The sequence below is a fragment of the Daldinia decipiens genome (genome assembly GCF_022478715.1).
Source record: "Daldinia decipiens strain CBS 113046 unplaced genomic scaffold F4813scaffold_34, whole genome shotgun sequence".
Taxonomy (NCBI): Eukaryota; Fungi; Ascomycota; class Sordariomycetes; order Xylariales; family Hypoxylaceae; genus Daldinia; species Daldinia decipiens.
The window spans coordinates 218080-236312 of NW_026054577.1; the positions used below are offsets into that span (position 1 = coordinate 218080).

General features: G+C 49.5%; 6 protein-coding genes across 6 annotated transcripts; 2 read left to right on the forward strand and 4 right to left on the reverse strand.

The window, feature by feature from the left end:
* Nucleotides 1-324: 324 nt before the first annotated feature.
* Nucleotides 325-3515, reverse strand: F4813DRAFT_369426 (sure-like protein). Its single transcript, XM_049244424.1, has 3 exons — nt 2380-3515; nt 2222-2287; nt 325-1990 (listed from the first exon to the last, which is right to left on the reverse strand). The coding sequence occupies exons 1-3, from the start codon at nt 3315-3317 to the stop codon at nt 580-582; spliced, it is 2415 nt and encodes an 804-aa protein (XP_049096769.1). The 5' UTR covers nt 3318-3515; the 3' UTR covers nt 325-579.
* A 1164-nt stretch (nt 3516-4679) lies between these two features.
* F4813DRAFT_382445 (uncharacterized protein) lies at nt 4680-6071 on the reverse strand (the record flags this gene model as incomplete). The annotated part of the gene is made up of 2 exons (XM_049245803.1): nt 4680-5211; nt 5293-6071. The coding sequence occupies 2 exons, from the start codon at nt 6069-6071 to the stop codon at nt 4680-4682; spliced, it is 1311 nt and encodes a 436-aa protein (XP_049096770.1).
* A 1264-nt stretch (nt 6072-7335) lies between these two features.
* F4813DRAFT_196265 (uncharacterized protein) lies at nt 7336-8490 on the forward strand. The gene is made up of 2 exons (XM_049239502.1): nt 7336-7682; nt 7829-8490. The coding sequence occupies exons 1-2, from the start codon at nt 7434-7436 to the stop codon at nt 8309-8311; spliced, it is 732 nt and encodes a 243-aa protein (XP_049096771.1). The 5' UTR covers nt 7336-7433; the 3' UTR covers nt 8312-8490.
* Nucleotides 8330-10215, reverse strand: F4813DRAFT_196272 (ribonuclease H2, subunit B). Its single transcript, XM_049239503.1, has one exon. It carries the CDS (start codon nt 9885-9887, stop codon nt 8514-8516), a length of 1374 nt encoding a protein of 457 aa, XP_049096772.1. The 5' UTR covers nt 9888-10215; the 3' UTR covers nt 8330-8513.
* Nucleotides 10216-10269: 54 nt separating this feature from the next.
* On the forward strand, nt 10270-13919 carry F4813DRAFT_369434 (uncharacterized protein). Its single transcript, XM_049244425.1, has one exon. The coding sequence runs from the start codon at nt 10814-10816 to the stop codon at nt 13430-13432; it is 2619 nt and encodes an 872-aa protein (XP_049096773.1). The 5' UTR covers nt 10270-10813; the 3' UTR covers nt 13433-13919.
* Nucleotides 13920-14509: 590 nt separating this feature from the next.
* Nucleotides 14510-17321, reverse strand: F4813DRAFT_392320 (altered inheritance of mitochondria protein 21; the record flags this gene model as incomplete). Its single annotated transcript, XM_049247261.1, has 2 exons — nt 14510-16314; nt 16367-17321. 2 exons carry the CDS (start codon nt 17319-17321, stop codon nt 14510-14512), a joined length of 2760 nt encoding a protein of 919 aa, XP_049096774.1.
* Between the last annotated feature and the right edge of the window lie 912 nt (nt 17322-18233).

Below are 18233 nucleotides of genomic sequence, written 5' to 3' on the forward strand. Positions count from 1 at the left end.
CTCACATAGTGTCCGTCGTGTTCAACTACCCCCTTAACTCGTACAATATGTGAGCTTCCACCACATGGTGAACTGCCGTAGCCCTTACATCTCCATTGTCACCAGGCCAACACAGATCAAGCTTTCCTCGTGCGTGCTACACGAATGAGCATAGGTACCACATGTGTCATACGAGGTATGTACAATACCAGGGGAGGACGTACATAGATAGTTTGTGCCACTTGGACTCGGCCGCCAGCTCAGGGTGGTTACCGCTTCTTGTGATATTATATCCATTATGATGATACGAGAATAGGTATGGGAATAAAAGAATTATCGCTAGATGGACTTGGAAGGCACAAAAACAGCTTTGTTGTTAGGCAAGGAACTCGAAAGAAATTCTAGACCTATCTTAGACTACTAATATAGCCATGGCCTCTTTGCTTAAGTCACCTCAGTAGCCAGAGGGTAAACATCCTAACGTCCGTAATGCCTATAATGTTCCTTTTCTCAACGATTAACTTTAAACTCTGCATACTCTTGCCAAAGACAAACATCTATTCATCTATCTATCGATCTCTATACCATGCACACTCTCCTCTACCTCCCCAACTCGACCCTCCTAACAAGTACTAACCGATCCCCATCCTCCTCCTCGCCTCCATCCGCTCCTGCTCCCGCTCCCGCACCCACCTCCGAGCCATCCCCAAACCCTAAGAACGGCACCGCCGCACGCCTCAGCACCTCCTCCCAGAGCCCCTGCACCAAATCCTTGAGCTCGTCGCCTGTCTGTCGGAAGTCCGGGAACGCGTTGACCTCGAGGAGCCAGGCGGTGCCGTCGGCATCGACCAGGAAGTCGAGGCCGAAGACCTCGAACGCGTTGGCCAACGGCCGGAAGTGCATCTGCATAGCGCGTGCCGCCGCCTCGAACGCCTCGCCCGTCACCGCGCAGATCTGCGCGAACACGTCTGCCTTCCGCTGCTGCGGCAGCGGCAAGTCCCAGAACCGTCGGACCGTGCCGTCGTCGACTGACCGCTGTAGGCACGTGTTGGTCAGATGGGCCTCGAGGTCGACGGACGACGTGTTGGTGGCGGTGGCGGGCGCAGTGTAAGGCTTGCCCGCAAAGAGCGCTAGCATATCCTTGTACACGTAGACATCCAATCGACCAATGCAGGCGACGTACGTACGGATGTGGAACTTGCGGTTATCGCCGGGCAATAGAAGTGGTGGGTGTATGTACGGCTGAGCTACGAAGTGACGAAGATGCGAGGTAGTGATATCATTGCGCCTCTCGGGATCGGAATTCGAGACCGCGTCATCCCCTCGGTTCCCATCGTTCCTAGTATCATCCTCATCCTCGCTATCCGGTAGGTCCTCTTCCCATTCGTCAAATATGCCTTGTAGATCTTCCATCGTGCTAAATAACCGGATGCCTTGTCCCCTATCGCTCATACTGGGCTTGAGAATCCACCATTCGATTTCGTGGCCTGGTTCCTGCTCTGTATTTTTCTCCAGGCTTGCACGTAAGTCAAAAGCCTCGACAAGGGCGTCATCTAGGAATTCGGCATAATCTAACTCGAATGCCTCGCTCCTTTTGACGTGTGTTTTCAACACTGACTCGGGGCGCTTAGCTACCCACTGCTCAACGGTTGCCGATAGGTAATGCTTTCGTATCAACGCCTTACGCAGCATGTAGCTATTTACTATACATTTCTCTGCATGCGAGTCTACATAGTCCCAGTCGATGGCTTCGTAGGGTGTAATTTGTAGGACAGGACTATTGCTGTTTTCTGGTAATAGCTTGCTCAGCGGTACAGGTTCACCCTGGACCACTAAGTCGGGTATCGAGAGTAAAGTGTATGACTCAGGAGAAAAGAACTTCTTTAGGGCAGATAGTATAAGTGGTTGGACATAGGGGTCTTCGTAGGCGATCAAGGCGTAAAAATGTTGCTTGGGTCGGTATATCAAGGTCGATGTAGACATTGCCATTCCTGAGGTGTCCGACATATCCCTGGAGAAGATATCGTGAGAACGGCGATCAAGGATGTACGTACATCACAAGCATTCGACATCTGTAGAACACTCAACAACCTCTTCGCCATAGCTCACCTCTTTAATATGATGTAACTAGAAGATGATGAGGTTTTGTCTATCTGATGGACTGGTTATGCGGCCACACAAGCTCCAGCTGTCTATAATGCTGCCATCCAAAACCAAATGCAATGCAGTAGACTCAACTCACAGTTTCAACTCCTCTCCATGTAGATGCGTTGCCGTATGATAAAAATTTGCTTTCATTGGTGTTACACTGCATCGTTGGTTAGGCTCGGGTACAAATATAGCCGTTGACGTTGACGCCGTCGACGTCGTCAATATAAAGGAGATCAGATCTTGACTTACCTTGTGAAACCTTCCTTCACCGCCCACCCATCATTCCCTGGCGGCGACTCCTCAACACTTTTATAAACATCCGCAAACTTCGGCGCCCACTTGAAATGTCTGTGTTTATACCGTGTCTGACCCGTCTCATCACCCTCGCTATTTGTTTTCGGATCGACGCCGCCGGATGCTCCCGCTTCTTCTCCCTCTCTTATTCTCTCTTCTTCCTCTTCCTCGTCGCCAACACTTCCCTCAACCTCCTCGAAACAGACACTTGATTCACCCCAATAATTTTGCAGCATTTCTGTCCACAGCGTTTTATGTTCGTCAACACCTTCGATGAGTGGTACGTTGACCGAATACAGGTCAACACTCTTGTCTGTCGGCCACTGAGCATACAACTTCTCGATGACACGCACACTATGCCGGGTAGCGGCATCGATGATTGTGGGGTCGTGGTTACGGCTGAAGAATGCGTAGCTCAAAGCAATAGCTTTCCTTCTACACACGGCGGCTTCGAGTGCGCCACCTAACGTACCAGAGCTCAGTGCGAACACGGCCGTCGTATTCCGACCATAGTTAGGACCCGACACTACAAGGTCAACAGGGCCCTTTTCGCGGAAGAAATGGTACAGGCCGATCTGGGCGCAACTTGCTGGTGTTCCGTCGACAAGAATCCATTCTTCTTCTTTGCTGTCCTTGCTTGGACGTGTGTATACAGTCCCCTGAGCTCGAGAGGCAGCGCTGGGCAACGGGTCGAAGGTCGCAGATGGACGATAGTAGAGAGGTTTCACGGTCTGGCCGATCATGTGAGCCTTCCCAATCCAGGAACGTTGGGCGTGTGGTAAGCAAACGGAGACAGTATGCCCCCTTTTTTGAAGCTCTCGGACTAGACTATGTACGTAAGGCGACGAAGTCGGAGACGGTGGACCGTCGTCGTTGGTAACTAATATATGCATGGTAAAGCAGTCGTATGGTTATTTTATACAAAACTTTTGGGCCAATTGGAGTTGCTAAGACCACAGATGGCTGTTGCAACGTACTAGACCTTTCTGATATTAAAGAATGACTGATCGAAGTGATGTGTTGATAAATTGAATATGTGGCAGTCGAAAGTTGGGTACGTCTATGGGAAGATGCGAAGATGAAATTTAGGCGGGGGCGGGGCAAAGGAATTGCACCTTCATTCAGGTTGTTTATACCTTATACCACAAGTACACTACATGACGTGATACCTAAATCGCCTAGTACGACTTCCTTTGCCTAAATAAAGCAGTTAGGTTAGGTAGGCACACTCATATGGATATCCTATACTGCGTACCTACCTAGGTTACCTACCTACCTAGGTACGTATGTATAGCAACTACCTAACCTCGAATCTTTCAATGGCAAATACCTAACATGTACCGTACCTAGGTATGCTCTCTAATATGACGAACATGTAGACCCTTATATGCCTAACACACTAACACACATGTAGCTACCTAGCTATAAATAGGACATATACGCCATGTACACAACATCTCTACATTTTCTAAACATGAATATAGTGAAATTACACTTATACTCTAGAGGTTAAATACATTTAATTTTTAATTAGACCTCCAGCACACAAAAGAGAGCAAGTCAATAATAACTATTTAATTCACACTGCTTTTAAGGCAAAATCCGGACAAGTCATTTTACCTGAATCACATTTGGTACATCAGGTATATAATAACCAGGGATATCGGCAACGTGCGTAAATTGATTTATCTGATAGCAATACGTAGCTAGACTGCTAAAGGATGCAAGGTATAAGTAAAGCAAATAACCTCGTCCTGCTGTCGGCGATGTCGTTGTCGGCGATGTGAATCTATAAGAATAGGTACAAAAAGCTCAAAAGCTCAACCCGCCAATCACAATAGTAAACCTCCCCTGTCCAACGCAATAATAATCTTCAACCTTGCTAGAAAACACTCGATTCATTCTGAGGCAAAGCTAATTATCTGAGCCCACCACCTGCAACAATTAACATGGCTGGATTCTTAGTCCAACAACGCATCTACATAGCAATAGCAACCCTTTCTGTGGCTTTTCTTGACCAAGTCACCTTTACCATACGGGGAACAACGCCCAACACCTCTTGGTAAAACCAAGCTTTCCGTTTCAGACCCTTACTGCACCGAAATGTACTGAAATGTACCGAATTTCCTCCCATCCAAAACCACAAAGGGGAAAGGGGAACACCAAGAAACTTAGGCCGAGGATTTTCGTAGCCTGATTCCATCGAGATTTCCCAACTGCTGCAGACGAGTCATAGTATCGCTCAAAGCCGCCGACTAGGCACGCTGGCGCTTAGACGACTCGTTCGGTCTGGCCAAGTCCTCGCCCTCTCGCTTCTGACCATGTGCAGCAGCAGCACGACTCTTAGAGCGACGCCAGCCATCGAAGGGGCTGCGCGACTTGGTGACCTTCATGGGTGATTCGACGGCCTTGGCGTGTAAAGCAGTGCGTCGAGTTCGAACTGTGCTGGGAGGAGAAGCAGGTGCGAATCTGGGTGCAGTAGGAGTGCCTGGCTTCTCAGCGACCTTGGCGGTAGGAGTTGTAGGAGCCTCGATTTCATCCTCCTCTTCCACATCCTTGAACACGTGATCTTCGATATCCGTGGCAGCTTCCTCGTCATCTGTAGTCGGCTTGGCAACATTCTTGCCCTTGGTAGGGAAGAGGAGACGCGGTTTGATAGACGAGCGGGTCAACGGACGTAGTCGCTCGTGAGCTCTGCTTAGCTCTACCTCCTCGCTCTCGCTACTGAATTCATCCGAATCTACATCCTCACTAGACGAAAACTTGCGGAAGATCTTCTTCCCTCGGCTATATAAAAATATTTATTAGCATAGGTTAATTAAAATGCGGGTAGATTAGATTTGGGACGATAATGGGATGATAACTTACAAAACATAGATGATTCCATCCTCTCGTTGCAGAACTTCGTCGAGAGGCTGTTTGCCTTCACCAGGGACGGAAATCTGCTTGCCTTGGCCTCGCTTCTTGGGAGACTTGGGTTCCGCAGTAGACGACGCGGGATGCTTCTCGTAGAAAGGATTAGCAGCAGTGTCGTCTGCCTCGGGGATGCGGTCGCGCGTATCGGTGAAGATCTCGATGGGTTGTTCGATGTCTTCAGCAGTGAAGCTATCTAGTGTTAGGCCGGTGTACTTCTTAGCCTTTCTTTTCTTAGGAGTTGCAATTGCATCGGCCTCGGGGAATAGACTGCGTGCGATCGCGCGAACATTAGCCTTAGACTTCTCGTCGGGCTGCTTCTTGGGTGTTTTGGCCGGAGTGGGGAACATAGTTGCGGCTCGAGAAGCGGCGGTGCTGGCCTTGGATTTGTGCTGCGACGAAGAAATTCCAAGGGAATCGGCAGCGTTGGAGGTGCCTTCGTAAGTTAAGGCGCCAGAGGCGCGTCGTACGGAGTCCATGGCCGGCTGTCGCTTTTTGGGAGAAGAAGTGGCGGGAGTAGCAAAAATATCCGACGAGGAAACCCTTGTAGATGCGCGAGTGCGGTGTTGCGGAGCGCGGGGAGAAGGCGTGCGTTGAGTTGAGCGCTGAGCTGAAATGCGGGCAGATTTTCGGGGAGAGAAAGGTTCCCAAGAATCGTTGTAACCGAATTTTGGAGTGCCTGGAGTATGCACTCGGCCTGGAGGGGAGGGTGTTGAGACTGAGAAAGACGCCATTGTTGTTTGCTTTAAAGCAGCGTTCTTTAAGCTCAGTTGGATATTTAGAAGTCCGCACGATGGGTGCGGGCTAGATTTCGGGGTTTCAAGTATCGCAGTATCCTTCGACTCATGGAATATCGATATTCTTTAAACTTTTACGCGTTGGCTCGATTGAACACGGCTTGACTTGAGTGCAAAGTTGAAAATCGATGTTTAGTGCGAAGAGGGCAATAGGCAAGACCAAGAATGGATGAGTAACGATTAGGCAGCTAAACAAGGGGCGATCGCGTCCGGTTTGCTTTTTTGCTTTTTTGCTTTTTTGCTTGTTACCTCTGTCCTCGACTTGCGGTTGCTTGCGAAACCGAATTAAAGTAGTAATATGTTGATATAATGATCAGTAGCGATGAGTTACAGTGGTGCTAGACGTGGTAACAAGCCAAGTTGACTAAGTCTAACGACAAGGAGCGTAGAGACGAAATGGTGTTGGTGGCTTGATGCGTGGGAACGAAGTCGTAGTGGGAATTTTGATCAAATTAGGGATATGGGTGGTAGGATGTGAAAGTTTGAAGTGGCTGGGTTGCCCAGACTTACATACCTAGACTTTCGGGGGGGATACCTCGAACTATCCCAACTTGCAGTGGAACGTGCGGTAGTCGCTGCCAAATTACTTGGGTACCTATTATGACATTTCACTAGCGACCCCCCTGTTTACTTTAATGTAATTGTTACGAAGTACTTATCGAAAGCGCTTGATTTTCGTGGTGTGGCATGTACTCTTCATAGTTTTACGGTACAAATCGCACGGTGCCTTAAAAGTGACATATTTGTATGTATCTGCGTACCTTTTGCGACGCGTTATGCGCATCCTGTGTGTATGTATGTACGCGTCGCAAAGGTTAGCCCCACCAAAAATTGGAGGGCTAAAAGTATGTCGATAACTAAAGGCATTTGAGTTCAATTGGCCAATTTAGAAGCCAGCACACGGCCGTCTCCACAAACCAGAACGCAAAACATTGCCAGACTGCTGCATGACAACACATGTCAACAAAATTTGTCTTAAAAAATGCCTTAGACACCAAGGAAGGTTAGCCTCAGGAAGACACATAGAACATAGAAGGGTTAGAAGGTTGCAACTACTATGTACAACCTATTGCAACCTACGTACGTCATTACTAAGTTCGTAAACCACCATTGGAGCCGCTTTGGGAAATAATTAAATCTATTGGCCGCTTATCTGCCGCTTGTCTACCCCTGGATTAATCATTAGCTACATAGCTACCTACCTACCCCTCCACTCCGCCTATCACCAATCGCAGCAGCTATTACGGTATCGGTATCGTGCTGCAGTAACGCACTATTTCTCTTCCTCGCCTCGCAGCTATGTCCGATCACGAATCTGATACTGAGGATCTCTTTGCCTCGCCCTCTGCAAAGCACGCTTCTAGAGAAAGACCAGCTCGACCTAAAACCCCCTCTAACCCCCCGAATAATCGCCTGAATAATCGCTATGATGATCCGGAAGAGAGCCGCGAGGCAAACCTGCGTCGGGAGCTAGAAGGCGTTCGGAACATCAATGAGCTGATCGAGGGCGTAGTCGGGACTCTAGAGCGGGCGAAGGGCAATATGCACGTACGACTATATTTACTTCTTACTCCTTACTCATCTTCATCCCTATATGCTTCCAATATGACGCCCGTGGCTATATCCCTGGCTACTAGCTACCTCTCCCTCCCCGCATGAGCGCAACTAAGCTGACTCAACCGTCTACCCCTTAGACTGTCTCTAGTACCGTCAGCACCGCATCCACGCTCCTCAATACCTGGACGCGCATCCTGTCGCAGACCGAACACAACCAGCGACTCATCCTGAGCCCTTCTTGGAAAGGCGCGAGCCAGGACTTAGCCGACGCGGAAGCCGAGGCCCAGCAGAAGGCGCGCGAAGCTGAACGCCGCTCTGCCGAAGATGAGCGTCGTCGCGCCGAATCTAGACGCCGCCACGAGGAAGAACAGCGCCAGCGCGAAACCGCTACCAGCACGCGCAGCTCAGCTAGCACTAGAGGGACGGCACGCGGAACGAGGAGCGGCAGGAGCATTAGTACCAGAGGCAGAGGGACGACAACAGGGCGAAGCGTGTACTCGTCCGCGTCCAGCAGACCTACATCCGCAGCAGACACAAGCTCGACGAGTACGGCTAGAGGGACCTCGGGGATTGGCCGAGGGTTTTTAAGAGGAAGGTCGAGAGGGACACGAGGCTATTAGTTAAAAAGGGGGACGGATATGACAAAGCTTTGAAAGGCTTGATTTGATGATTATGCCGCTGTCTCAGATATACACGAATGATGAACGGGCACACATGTCCAAAGACTAAACCTAGCCCAAGCCCAAGCCCAAATACTATACACATTTGATGACATATACCGCTTCTAAACGCCGGTACTTATTCTTATTTTTTATTCCAAGCCTACTTTTTCTTGAAGAAATCACTCATCTTCTTCATCCCCACCGTATTCACCTTCTTTAGATCTCTCACGCCCCTGCTCTCGCCGGCCTTCTTCCGCTTCTCGTCCTCTTCTTTCCGGCGCTTCTTCTCGGCGCGATCTGCTAGCTCATCGTCGTCTAACACGCGTTTTCGTGAGTAGTCACCCACGCTGCGCGCCGCAGCCAGCTCCTGTCGTAGCTTGCTAATATCCTCTAGATATGTGTCTAGAGGCGTGAAGTCGACTGCTGGGGGTTTCTGCTCCTTGAGCTTCTCCTGTAATTGTGTGGCTTGTGACGGGGCAATGTAGCATGAGCAGATGAAGTTGAAGGCCGTGCGGAAGCGTTGTAGTTTTATGATTTCTGGAGAGGCGCCGTGTGAGGGTGTTGGTTCTGTGGCAGTCGTAGTGGTTATCGACTCTTCGACGACTGAGGTAGCAGTTGTAGATGCTTCCGATACGAGGGTTGTAGTTGTTTCTGTAGACGAGGTAGAAGATTGACTTTCGACAGACTCGGGTTTGGGAGTCGATGCTGTTGAGGTTGACGCCGGGGTCTCTGCTTGCGCCTGTGTTCGTGTTTCCGTCTGCTGTGAGATAGACAGTGTCGTCGTGTTCTCTCTTTTCATACCCACAACCGGCGCTTCTAGAGCTTTAGCCACAAACCTTTCCTCCATACTTTTCGGTAAGGGTTGCTCGCTCATCTTCTGCGCCTTGCTCAGGACTTCGGTTAAGAGCTTGTCTTCGCTGAAACGGAACATGGACTCGTTGCCTGCATCTACCGTATCGCATATTGCGGCCATCCGGGACTCTAGTAATGCCCGTACATTCCCCCATCGCAATATCTCGGATAGATGTGGAGACTTGCCGCGTATGGAGTCGAGGTGGTCGTCGCTAGACACAAACATCCGTTTCCCATCTTTGGTATTTACTGATTGGTCTGCAAATGCAGGCAGGAGAAGGAACATAGGATCGATGAGGGTCGCGACGTACAGGTCAGCGCCTTTAGTGATATAAGCGCCAAGGTCAGCGTCATCTTTGCTTGTCTTCTCTTCCACTTTGCCCGTATCACCGCATTCTATGAACCAGCTTCTGGGCGTTGACTTGGGCGCAGCGATCCTAGTGAATTCGTATATGCCAGTCTCGGGGCATACTAGATACCTCGTCGGTTTTGAATATCTTGGGTTTAATAGGGAGACGATTTTCGCGTCTTTGGTAGCACTGGTAGGAAGAATGAAGAGCTTGGGTGGATTTATAGATTCTGTAGGCAATGTGTATTTTGATTTGGTGTTTGAGGCCGTCGACTTGGTATCTGATGTTGCGGCAGCTGATGCGCTCGTCTTTGACCTAGTTGTCCTCGCCATGCTGTTGAATTGGTATGTTCTTATCTAAGATGAGGCATTCGGGTTTGAATAGTTATGTATTATACCTCGTTCTTTTTAGAGTGATAATAGTATTGATAGTAGTAAATTAGCATTGTACACTAGATCAAGCTTAAAGATCATCAAGCTTAAAGATCATCAAGCTTAAAGATCTAGGTTAATCAATTCTCCTATCCTATCAATGGGGATTTCAAGGGGATTTTCTTATGTAAGGTTAGGTACTTAGATATACCTACCTAGGTATGTAACAATTGAAGGCTTTATGTAATAAGGTATCGATAACCCCTGTTAACGCGCTCTGATGCAAAGTCGCGTCTTACTAAAATGGAAAAATCGCGTCTCCACTATGCCAATCATCCGCTGTCATTTTAGATCTTAGGTAACTCTGGCTGCCCATGGCTACCCGTGTACCGACCTACACTTTAAGTCACTTATCGATATTCAAAGTACATCCATACTTACATGTATTTTGTATTCTTCATGTTGTAATACTAAACCATTTGCGAACCATCGTTTATACAATTCTCAGGTTTACTTTTACCACAATTATCCAAGTTCAACTTTAACGGATGCATTGATTCTGCGGCGGTGTAGAATACACTCTTAGTTGGACCTACCTACAACCAAACACTTGCTTTCACCCTAGACGATCTGCCACGCATCTGTTCTATATTTGTTAGTATATGATATTATACTAAGACCAAAGCCAGCAAAGGCGCCGGACCCCTGCAGGTTTCGAAGTGGAGGGGACATAACCATAACTTCATAATTTCTGTTACTACATAGGTACTGGGCAAACACGGTGGATGGGAGACAACGAATGATGATCACGATACTTCCTTCTATACTCTAATGGCGCCGACGTTATCGCTCTACTCTAGCAACGACGTCAAACTGTATATCACAAAATGGCAGGACCCGGTATAGAGTCCGAGACTCAATGGCCCCCGCGATCTCCACACGACGTTCTCCTTAGCACACCTAAGGGACGCGAAAAGCTACGTCGCATGGCCGAGCGATTGTCACCATCGCCGTCTCCGAGTAGGATACATCGACAGAAACCCGCGCTGTCTACTCGGACTGGAAACTCTTTTCGCGGCGGCACACAAAACGCTGGAATGTATATGGATGGGAACGAAGACGACGATGAAGATGAGGACGAGGAGATGCTGCAATTGAAGCTGCAAGCAATTGAGGCAAAACTCAAGCTGAAGAAATTGCAAAGCGCCAAGGCAAAGAGGGCCCTCGGAGATAGTACTACGACACGGCCTAAATCCATGTCCATATCAGACGTTCCAATCACTAGCAGAGCTCGCGCTCGAGCAGATTCGTTGCATTCAGGCCCGACGACACGACCACAGTCGCAAATGGAAGTTCAAGTTCCAGCATCCCCGGTGAGGAGAGCGCAAACAGCGCAAGACGACGGCTCCCCTAGTAGGGTACGTCTTGGCATAGACAAGGGAATCAAGGCGAAAGACATATCGCTGAAGAGAGCCCCGAGCTTTAAGAGGACTACCGAGGCCCAAAATGGAGCCCAGGGAGGATATCTTCGAAGAGCGCATACACCCGCTCCCGGCGGTGCTGAGCAACAGACAAAACAGGAACGGCCGATGACTTTCAGCGAGAGACTAGCCGCGGCTAGGTCAGAGGAGTCAACTCGGCTAGAGAGGCAGGAAAGGGTGAGGCAGGCAAGGAGTAACGCCTTTGAGCTCGGCAGACAGGAGATGGAGCAGTTAAAAAGCGCTGCGAAGGATATACCCGACATCCCATTACAACCCGAACAGTATAGCCGTGAACAAGTTATGGCCAGTAGTCGGGTTAAGCGTAGTGATACCGTTTCTAGCCTAAGACGGCCCACGCTGGATGAGAACCGCCCAGGGACCAGCTCAGGAGTGACCGTGGAACCTCAAGCACCTCCTGAAGAAGTGCCGGAAGAGGAAGCCTCTGCATTTGAACCATACTCAAGTGTTCATCTCTCGAAGCGAGTGATACCACACACGACCCTTACCCGGAACCTGTCAGGTAAGAAGACATACGTGATAAAAGATATATTAAAACACGTCAAGGCGCCAGATTTTCAGCTCCCGGAGATCGAACAGGACATAGTAGTCTTCGGTATCCTAGCTTCTAAGTCCGACCCTCGTTCGCATAAAACCCCAAACAACAACTTAAAGGAAAAGGTTGAGACTGACCCGGCCAGGGGAAAGTACATGGTTTTACAGCTTGTGGATTTACAATGGGAACTCGAACTCTTTCTTTTTGGTTCTGGCTTTGATCGATATTGGAAATTGGTTCCAGGTACACTTCTGGCCATCTTGAATCCAAATGTCATGCCGCCGCCGCCAGGCCGCACCGATACAGGGCGCTTCAGTCTAGTGATCAACAGTGGCGAGGATACCATTCTAGAGATAGGTACAGCACGAGACCTTGGGTTCTGTAAGAGCATAAAAAAGGATGGGGATCACTGTAATAGTTGGGTTAACCGCAAGCGCACCGAGTTCTGCGAGTTCCACATGAATATGGGCCTAGCCAAGCATCGACAGGCCCGACAAGACGTGAATGCGTTCAACACCGGACTCGGCCCAAGGAAGGACGACGGAGATGGTAGGAGATACAAGAAATCGTACCGTCTTAACGACTGGGAGCACGCCAACGACACCAAGAAGAAGAGCAGGGGCAACTTCGACAGAAGCACGCAAAGCCAGTGGTACATCTCCAAGCCGAGCGCTGCCAGTATGCTCGACAACGAGATACTAGGCGGACAGATTGCTGATCGCACCGAGCGCAGCGAAGCCCTAAAGAGACGCCTCGCAACCCAAGAAAAGGAGCGTGATATCATGAAACAGCTAGGCAAGGTCGGGTCTGGCGCCGGCAAAGAGTACATGAAAAGGGGTAGTAATAGCAGCACTCAACGCTCGGCTTCAGGCTCTAGCCTACTATTCGCAACCTCGTCGACACAAGCCGGCGGAGACGAGCCCAGGCAAGATCTCGACGCCAGATCCCTCGGCCTAGTCCGCGAGAAGGGCCAGGAACCTAAGATGCACCTCAGCCCTATAAAACGCAAGCGCAGCGAAGGCGTGCGACCATCCTCCAGTTCTGCGGCCCTCACTAGTAGCAAGCCCGCGCTCGGTTGGGGCGGCAACCTGAAGGAGAAACTAAATCGCATGAGAGACGGCGAGAAATTACGGCCCGCGATAAACCTGAATTCAAGTAGCGATGGGATCGGGAATGCAGACAACGACGGTAGTAGCGTTAGTGTCGGCGCCGCCAGTAGCTCTGCCTCTAGGTCCCCGGCTCGCAAGAAGACGCGCTTCGTCACGGAAAAAGGCATTCGCGAGGCCGGGCGCGAGAGTCTCGGCGCGGAGCTAACCCCAGGCGCGGGGGTGGAAGACGTGTTTAATACCCGTGCTGCTACTCCCGGCGTCGATAGGGGCAGGGATATTAGTAGTAGGAGTAGCAGGGCGAGGCCAAGACAGATGGTCGTTCTAGACGAGGACGATGACGACGAGTTGGAAATTCTCCGGTAGCAAGTGGAGAAGGGGGGGGTGATAAATATTATCATTATAAGGATGGAAAGCTAGAGGGCATGCATGGCCATCGACAAACACTACGCAAGCAGAATTGAATCTCTACGAAAGACGGCGCGAATGCATTGATGGGATAGTGGATAGGATAAACCAGGATACGGATGCATTGGATCGAATTGATTGATTGATTGATTGATTGATTGATTGAATCAAATGATGGCTTATTGTAGCGCAGGGCGAATTGGAGCGGACAAGCTGTTTTACCTATTTTATTTTTGGACCCTACCTAGGTACCTACCAAGCAGAGACTTGGTTGGGCGGGTTGATTGATTCGATTAATCGTATATATTTGCTATGTCATGTGTATTCATTCTCTTAGTCCATGTGTCTTTCCAGAGTTCGTACCTAATTCAGGGGCAATGGACCGTTGATTTACTTACCAAGCAGTAGTCTGCAGCGATTTGAACCAACGACAGGGGGGCAGGACATGTCGATTCCAGTCTTATATCAAGTATATGGTGTTGAATATTTAAATAATCCACATATAAGTTGTCTTACCACAACGTCAATAAACCTAACTTTGAGAGCCAATCTCGTTTATTTCCTACTAGTCAAAATACATATAACCATATCCTCGAACCGAGCAAGGGACAGTTCAAGCAACACCTACTATATATATATATGTGTGTGTGTGTGTGTACGGAAACAATCATACGACCAAGAAGTCTTGTGTATGCGTATCTTATATACTAAGTCTACAACGAACCAAAGCTACAAGATTCGAAGCGGCAAAGACGGCAAAAGGAACGGACCGGAAAGAAGGACAAAAACCCCGACAACTTAGGACGCATCTTCAAAAGACATGTCGAGTTCTACCATTTTCCTGAATTTCTGCCCCCCTTTTTCCTTCTTTTTGTTGCTTTTTTTTTTATTTTTACGTTGCTGAAAGTATCCCTCGTTCCCAACTCTACTCCGCACCGCCTCTCCTCGACCGAAAAGGAAACGTGGAATGAATTGGAAAAAATGAAATATGACAGGTTCGTATACTGTCTCACCGGTAATGTTTGAGCGATACTATCATTCTGTCACCTCATCTTTGGCCTCTTCAACCTTTTGTACTTGGTCCCCCGACGGTTCCTTCGCGATAGTCTCTTCTAATATCGACTCGCCAGCAGTATTGGTAGCCAGTGTTTTGGTCTCTTCTATTGTTTCTGTTGCCTTAGATTCGTTCTCCGTTTCACTTGGCTTCGAATCCGCAGGCTCGTTTTCTTTTTTGGCTTCCGGTTCGTCTTGCTTGTGCTGCTCTGGCGGTGCCTGTGGTTGTACCTCCTTGGGGTCTTCACTTGTAGCTTCATCAGGCTTGGTTTTTGTTTCTGATGACGCTACTGGCGCTGAGCCGTCTACTATCATGATACCCTCCTCATCTATACTCCACAAAGTGCGAGTGATAGAGAAGCTCAGGGTAGGTTGACCGTTCGACACCGGCGGAAGACCAGATTCCTGGCTGCTTGGGCTGGCAGCTTTAGTCGGAGCTCGTCGTTGGGGACCTCTGGCGCGACCCTTTCTCGCGTCAGATAACGGTGCCTTCTCCTTCTCCTCGGTGGATTCCTGCGTGGTAGAATCTTCCTTCTTAGGGGCTTGAGGACCTAATTGTAAACGTTTATTGAGATCGGACATAAATCCTGCCTGCAGAGCAGCAATCTTGCCACCAGCTGGCCTTGCAGGCACTGCGGGCTTCGGCTTCGCTGTTGGCTCTGGTCCTTTAGACTCAGCGGCGGGCTTCGAAGGGCGAACGGGTAGTTGAGGCTTTGGACGATCAGGAATCGTAGGTTTCGAAGTAGAATCATCACCCGATTCTTGCCTCTTAGGGCGCGAGGGTAACGTAGGCTTCTGAGGAGTTTGGTTGGCAGCCGGCTTTTCTACATCATCATCATCATCATCACCACCATCGCGTGTCTCTTCTGTGTTCTCCGGGGTAGAAACAGTTGCAGTATATTGTAGAGAATCAGGTGTATCCTCCCAGACATCCCTACTGGGAAACCTGTTAGTAGGCATGCCCGGCCGACTTTGGGTCTCCTTGTTTAAATGCGGCTGGTTCCCAACCCACGACGGGGGCTTCTGTTGGCGATATAGAAAGCTGTCAGGGGTGACGGCCTCTTTTTCGGCTAGCTCCTCTTGTCTCCGTGCAAAAGCTTGGGCGGGGGTTTCGCCATCCCGTAAAGGTACATCTAATGCCGATGCTTGCTGTTTTTGAGCCTCTAATAACTCTGGCGTTGAGACTTCTGCGGTAGAATGCACACTGTTAGGCGCATCTTCCCAGATATCACGGCTGGGGAATCTTTGGTGATGCTCCTTTAGTTTTTCGGCCTGAGTCTTGGGTTTCTTGCCGCCCTTCTCGTCTTCCGGGAACAATGGCTCATACTCTTCAACATCCTCCAAAGGGGTTGAATGCATCTCCGGCGGTGGTGGGCTGTACACACTTGTAGGTCTGCTTGTAGGACGACTCTTAGGTCCCTCCATTTCGTATGCACTGCCATGTCGTTCCGACCGAGGCTCAACGGCAGGCTGTAGTTGATAAGGAGAGGTGTCTTTGGCTACTTCGTCAGGGGCTAAAATCGGATGACTGTGTATTTCCTCTGCACCTTCACCCTTAGTAGATTTCTCATCACCGAATTTAGCAAATCCCTTACGTCGATCTGGCTCGTCTACATGAATCACATTGTTGCCGTCAGCATTATCGGCAGTCTCATCCTTTAGGGCCTTCGTATCGTGCTTGGGAGCCGTGGATGGCGGCTGGGGAGACGAAATTCGTGAGGTGTATTCATCCGCTGCTCGATAACCGACTTGCTCGCTAGGAGTCCCAACATAATCTGTTGATGTACCTGTAATCATCGGTTAGAACCACTCCAAAGTTTTATTGACTGTTTGCGTTACCAAAACCAGCGCCGCGGCTGGCTGTATTCCGAACGATCTTGTTGAGATCCTCACTACTCATCGAGTAGTCGTGGACACGGTCATGAAGATGATTATAGCGCTCCTTCTGGAGGGCGTCGGGATGTTTTTCATAATAGGCCTTGTCAAGTTTGTCTGTTGATGCAACGCCGTGCCCATGGAGGCCGTAGACATCAGATGGGAGCTCGCTAAAACCGCGGGAACTCGTCTTCCGGGTGTGGTGCCGAACAGCAGGCCTTGTCCCGTCGGTGCTCGCAGCTCTCGGGGCTGGAGCAGGCGAGGGTGCCTGAACATCGCCTGCATTGGCTAACATGGGTACCCGTTGTCCAATCTCAGGGATGCCAACCTCATCCTCGGTGAAGAGTTCACTCTGGTGGGAAAGCTGACTCGTAGTACTTGCCTTCTTCTTCAGGCTGCGGCTCGAATAAGCCTGCTCCTCGTAGGAAGGACGTCCGATACCAAAAGCTGCAGCCTTATCGGAATCGGTGCGAGTTACCGTAGCGACTCGCTGTTTAGCACTCTGAGCAGGCATTGTTGGCTTTGGTGCGTACAATTTGATGTCCGCGCCAACAGTGCGGGTTTGTTCGGGAGAAGTAGACGAACGACGGCTGGCCTCCGGAGAGCCCAGCCCTTCGATAGCTGCAGCATACTCCCGACCTTCTTCGCCTACATTGGGCATCTCAACGCTCATAGGACGTTCCAGTTCCTCACCAAGATGGGTTTGACTGTGTCGAGCAGCGCCGGTACCTTTCGGTGGGAATGGACTTTCGTTTAGAGGTGAGGGAGCAAATCGATCCGGGTTAGGAGAAACGGAACGATTAAACCGGCGGCTGGGACGCGGAGGGATCGCAGGTACGGTTGAGCCATTGTCTTTGTCTTGAGCCCTTGCGGGACGAGGGGGGATAGCCGGGACTGACTGCATCGTGGCAGCAGACATAGCTTATAGGGGGGAAACACAGTGGTTAGCTTAAATGCTCGAAACAATGAAGATTCGGTTGCGATCGGCGATGAAGAGACCTAAAAGACCCAAGTAGGTAAAATGTCAGCAAAGAAAAAAGAGTCGAATGGTTAATATTCGACCGCAATGGCCAGGTTTATGTGAACTGTGAACGAGGATAGGCCAACGATGACATATTAAAAGTATCCACAATCCCACTACCGACCATCCCGCCGGCCATACATAGTACACCGAATAGATTTCTTGTGGGTTTAGGGGCTGAAGAGTCCTAGTTAATATAGGTCCCTAGGTAATTAATACGTACCGCATAAATATCGACGGGTTCGATAGGTTTGATAGGTTTGATAGGTTTGATAGGTTTGATGGGCTTTAAATATCTCCGTACGGGACCGTCAAGCTAATACCCAATAACGCAAGAGTTTTTACGAATTATTAGAACAAGACGGCTTGAAGAATCTCGCAGGAATCGCAACTATCGGTCAGATGCACTAAAATGAGACCGGGTGATGGGACCAAGTCAGGTTTTACGCTTGTCTAGTCGTCTACTCGTTAGATCCGGTTTCCCTTCCGTATCATGCGGTGAAGAGATAAAAGATATTATGTGAAGAAGATAAGAGAGGTTCTAGTGATAAGCTAGGTAGGTTATGCATAGACATCTGAGGAATGAAGTGGCTATCAAGCAACGGGAACGAACTTGGCGATACAGCCACGTTTTTTCCCTGTCAGAGTGCCATTGGAATGTAGATGAGGTTCTCGTATCCTGTCAATTACACTACCCCTTCCTCGACGAGACAAGTTGACAAGACGAGGGTCTGCTTATAGGAGAGGAAAAGAAGAAAGTAAAAAGCTTCAGTTGCCAGCAAAGAAGGTGGGATAGTTTTCAAACGATGG

Bases quoted from the DNA above. Each gene is read 5' to 3' on its own strand.
- F4813DRAFT_369426 (XM_049244424.1), bottom strand. From the start codon at position 3,317: ATGCATATATTAGTTACCAACGACGACGGTCCACCGTCTCCGACTTCG. The intron at 2,288-2,379 runs GTAAGTCAAGAT...CCAACGATGCAG, and splicing joins GTGAAGGAAGGTTTCACAAG to TGTAACACCAATGAAAGCAA. The intron at 1,991-2,221 runs GTGAGTTGAGTC...TATCTTCTCCAG, and splicing joins CATGGAGAGGAGTTGAAACT to GGATATGTCGGACACCTCAG.
- F4813DRAFT_196265 (XM_049239502.1), top strand. From the start codon at position 7,434: ATGTCCGATCACGAATCTGATACTGAGGATCTCTTTGCCTCGCCCTCT. The intron at 7,683-7,828 runs GTACGACTATAT...TCTACCCCTTAG, and splicing joins GGGCGAAGGGCAATATGCAC to ACTGTCTCTAGTACCGTCAG.
- F4813DRAFT_196272 (XM_049239503.1), bottom strand. From the start codon at position 9,887: ATGGCGAGGACAACTAGGTCAAAGACGAGCGCATCAGCTGCCGCAACA.
- F4813DRAFT_369434 (XM_049244425.1), top strand. From the start codon at position 10,814: ATGGCAGGACCCGGTATAGAGTCCGAGACTCAATGGCCCCCGCGATCT.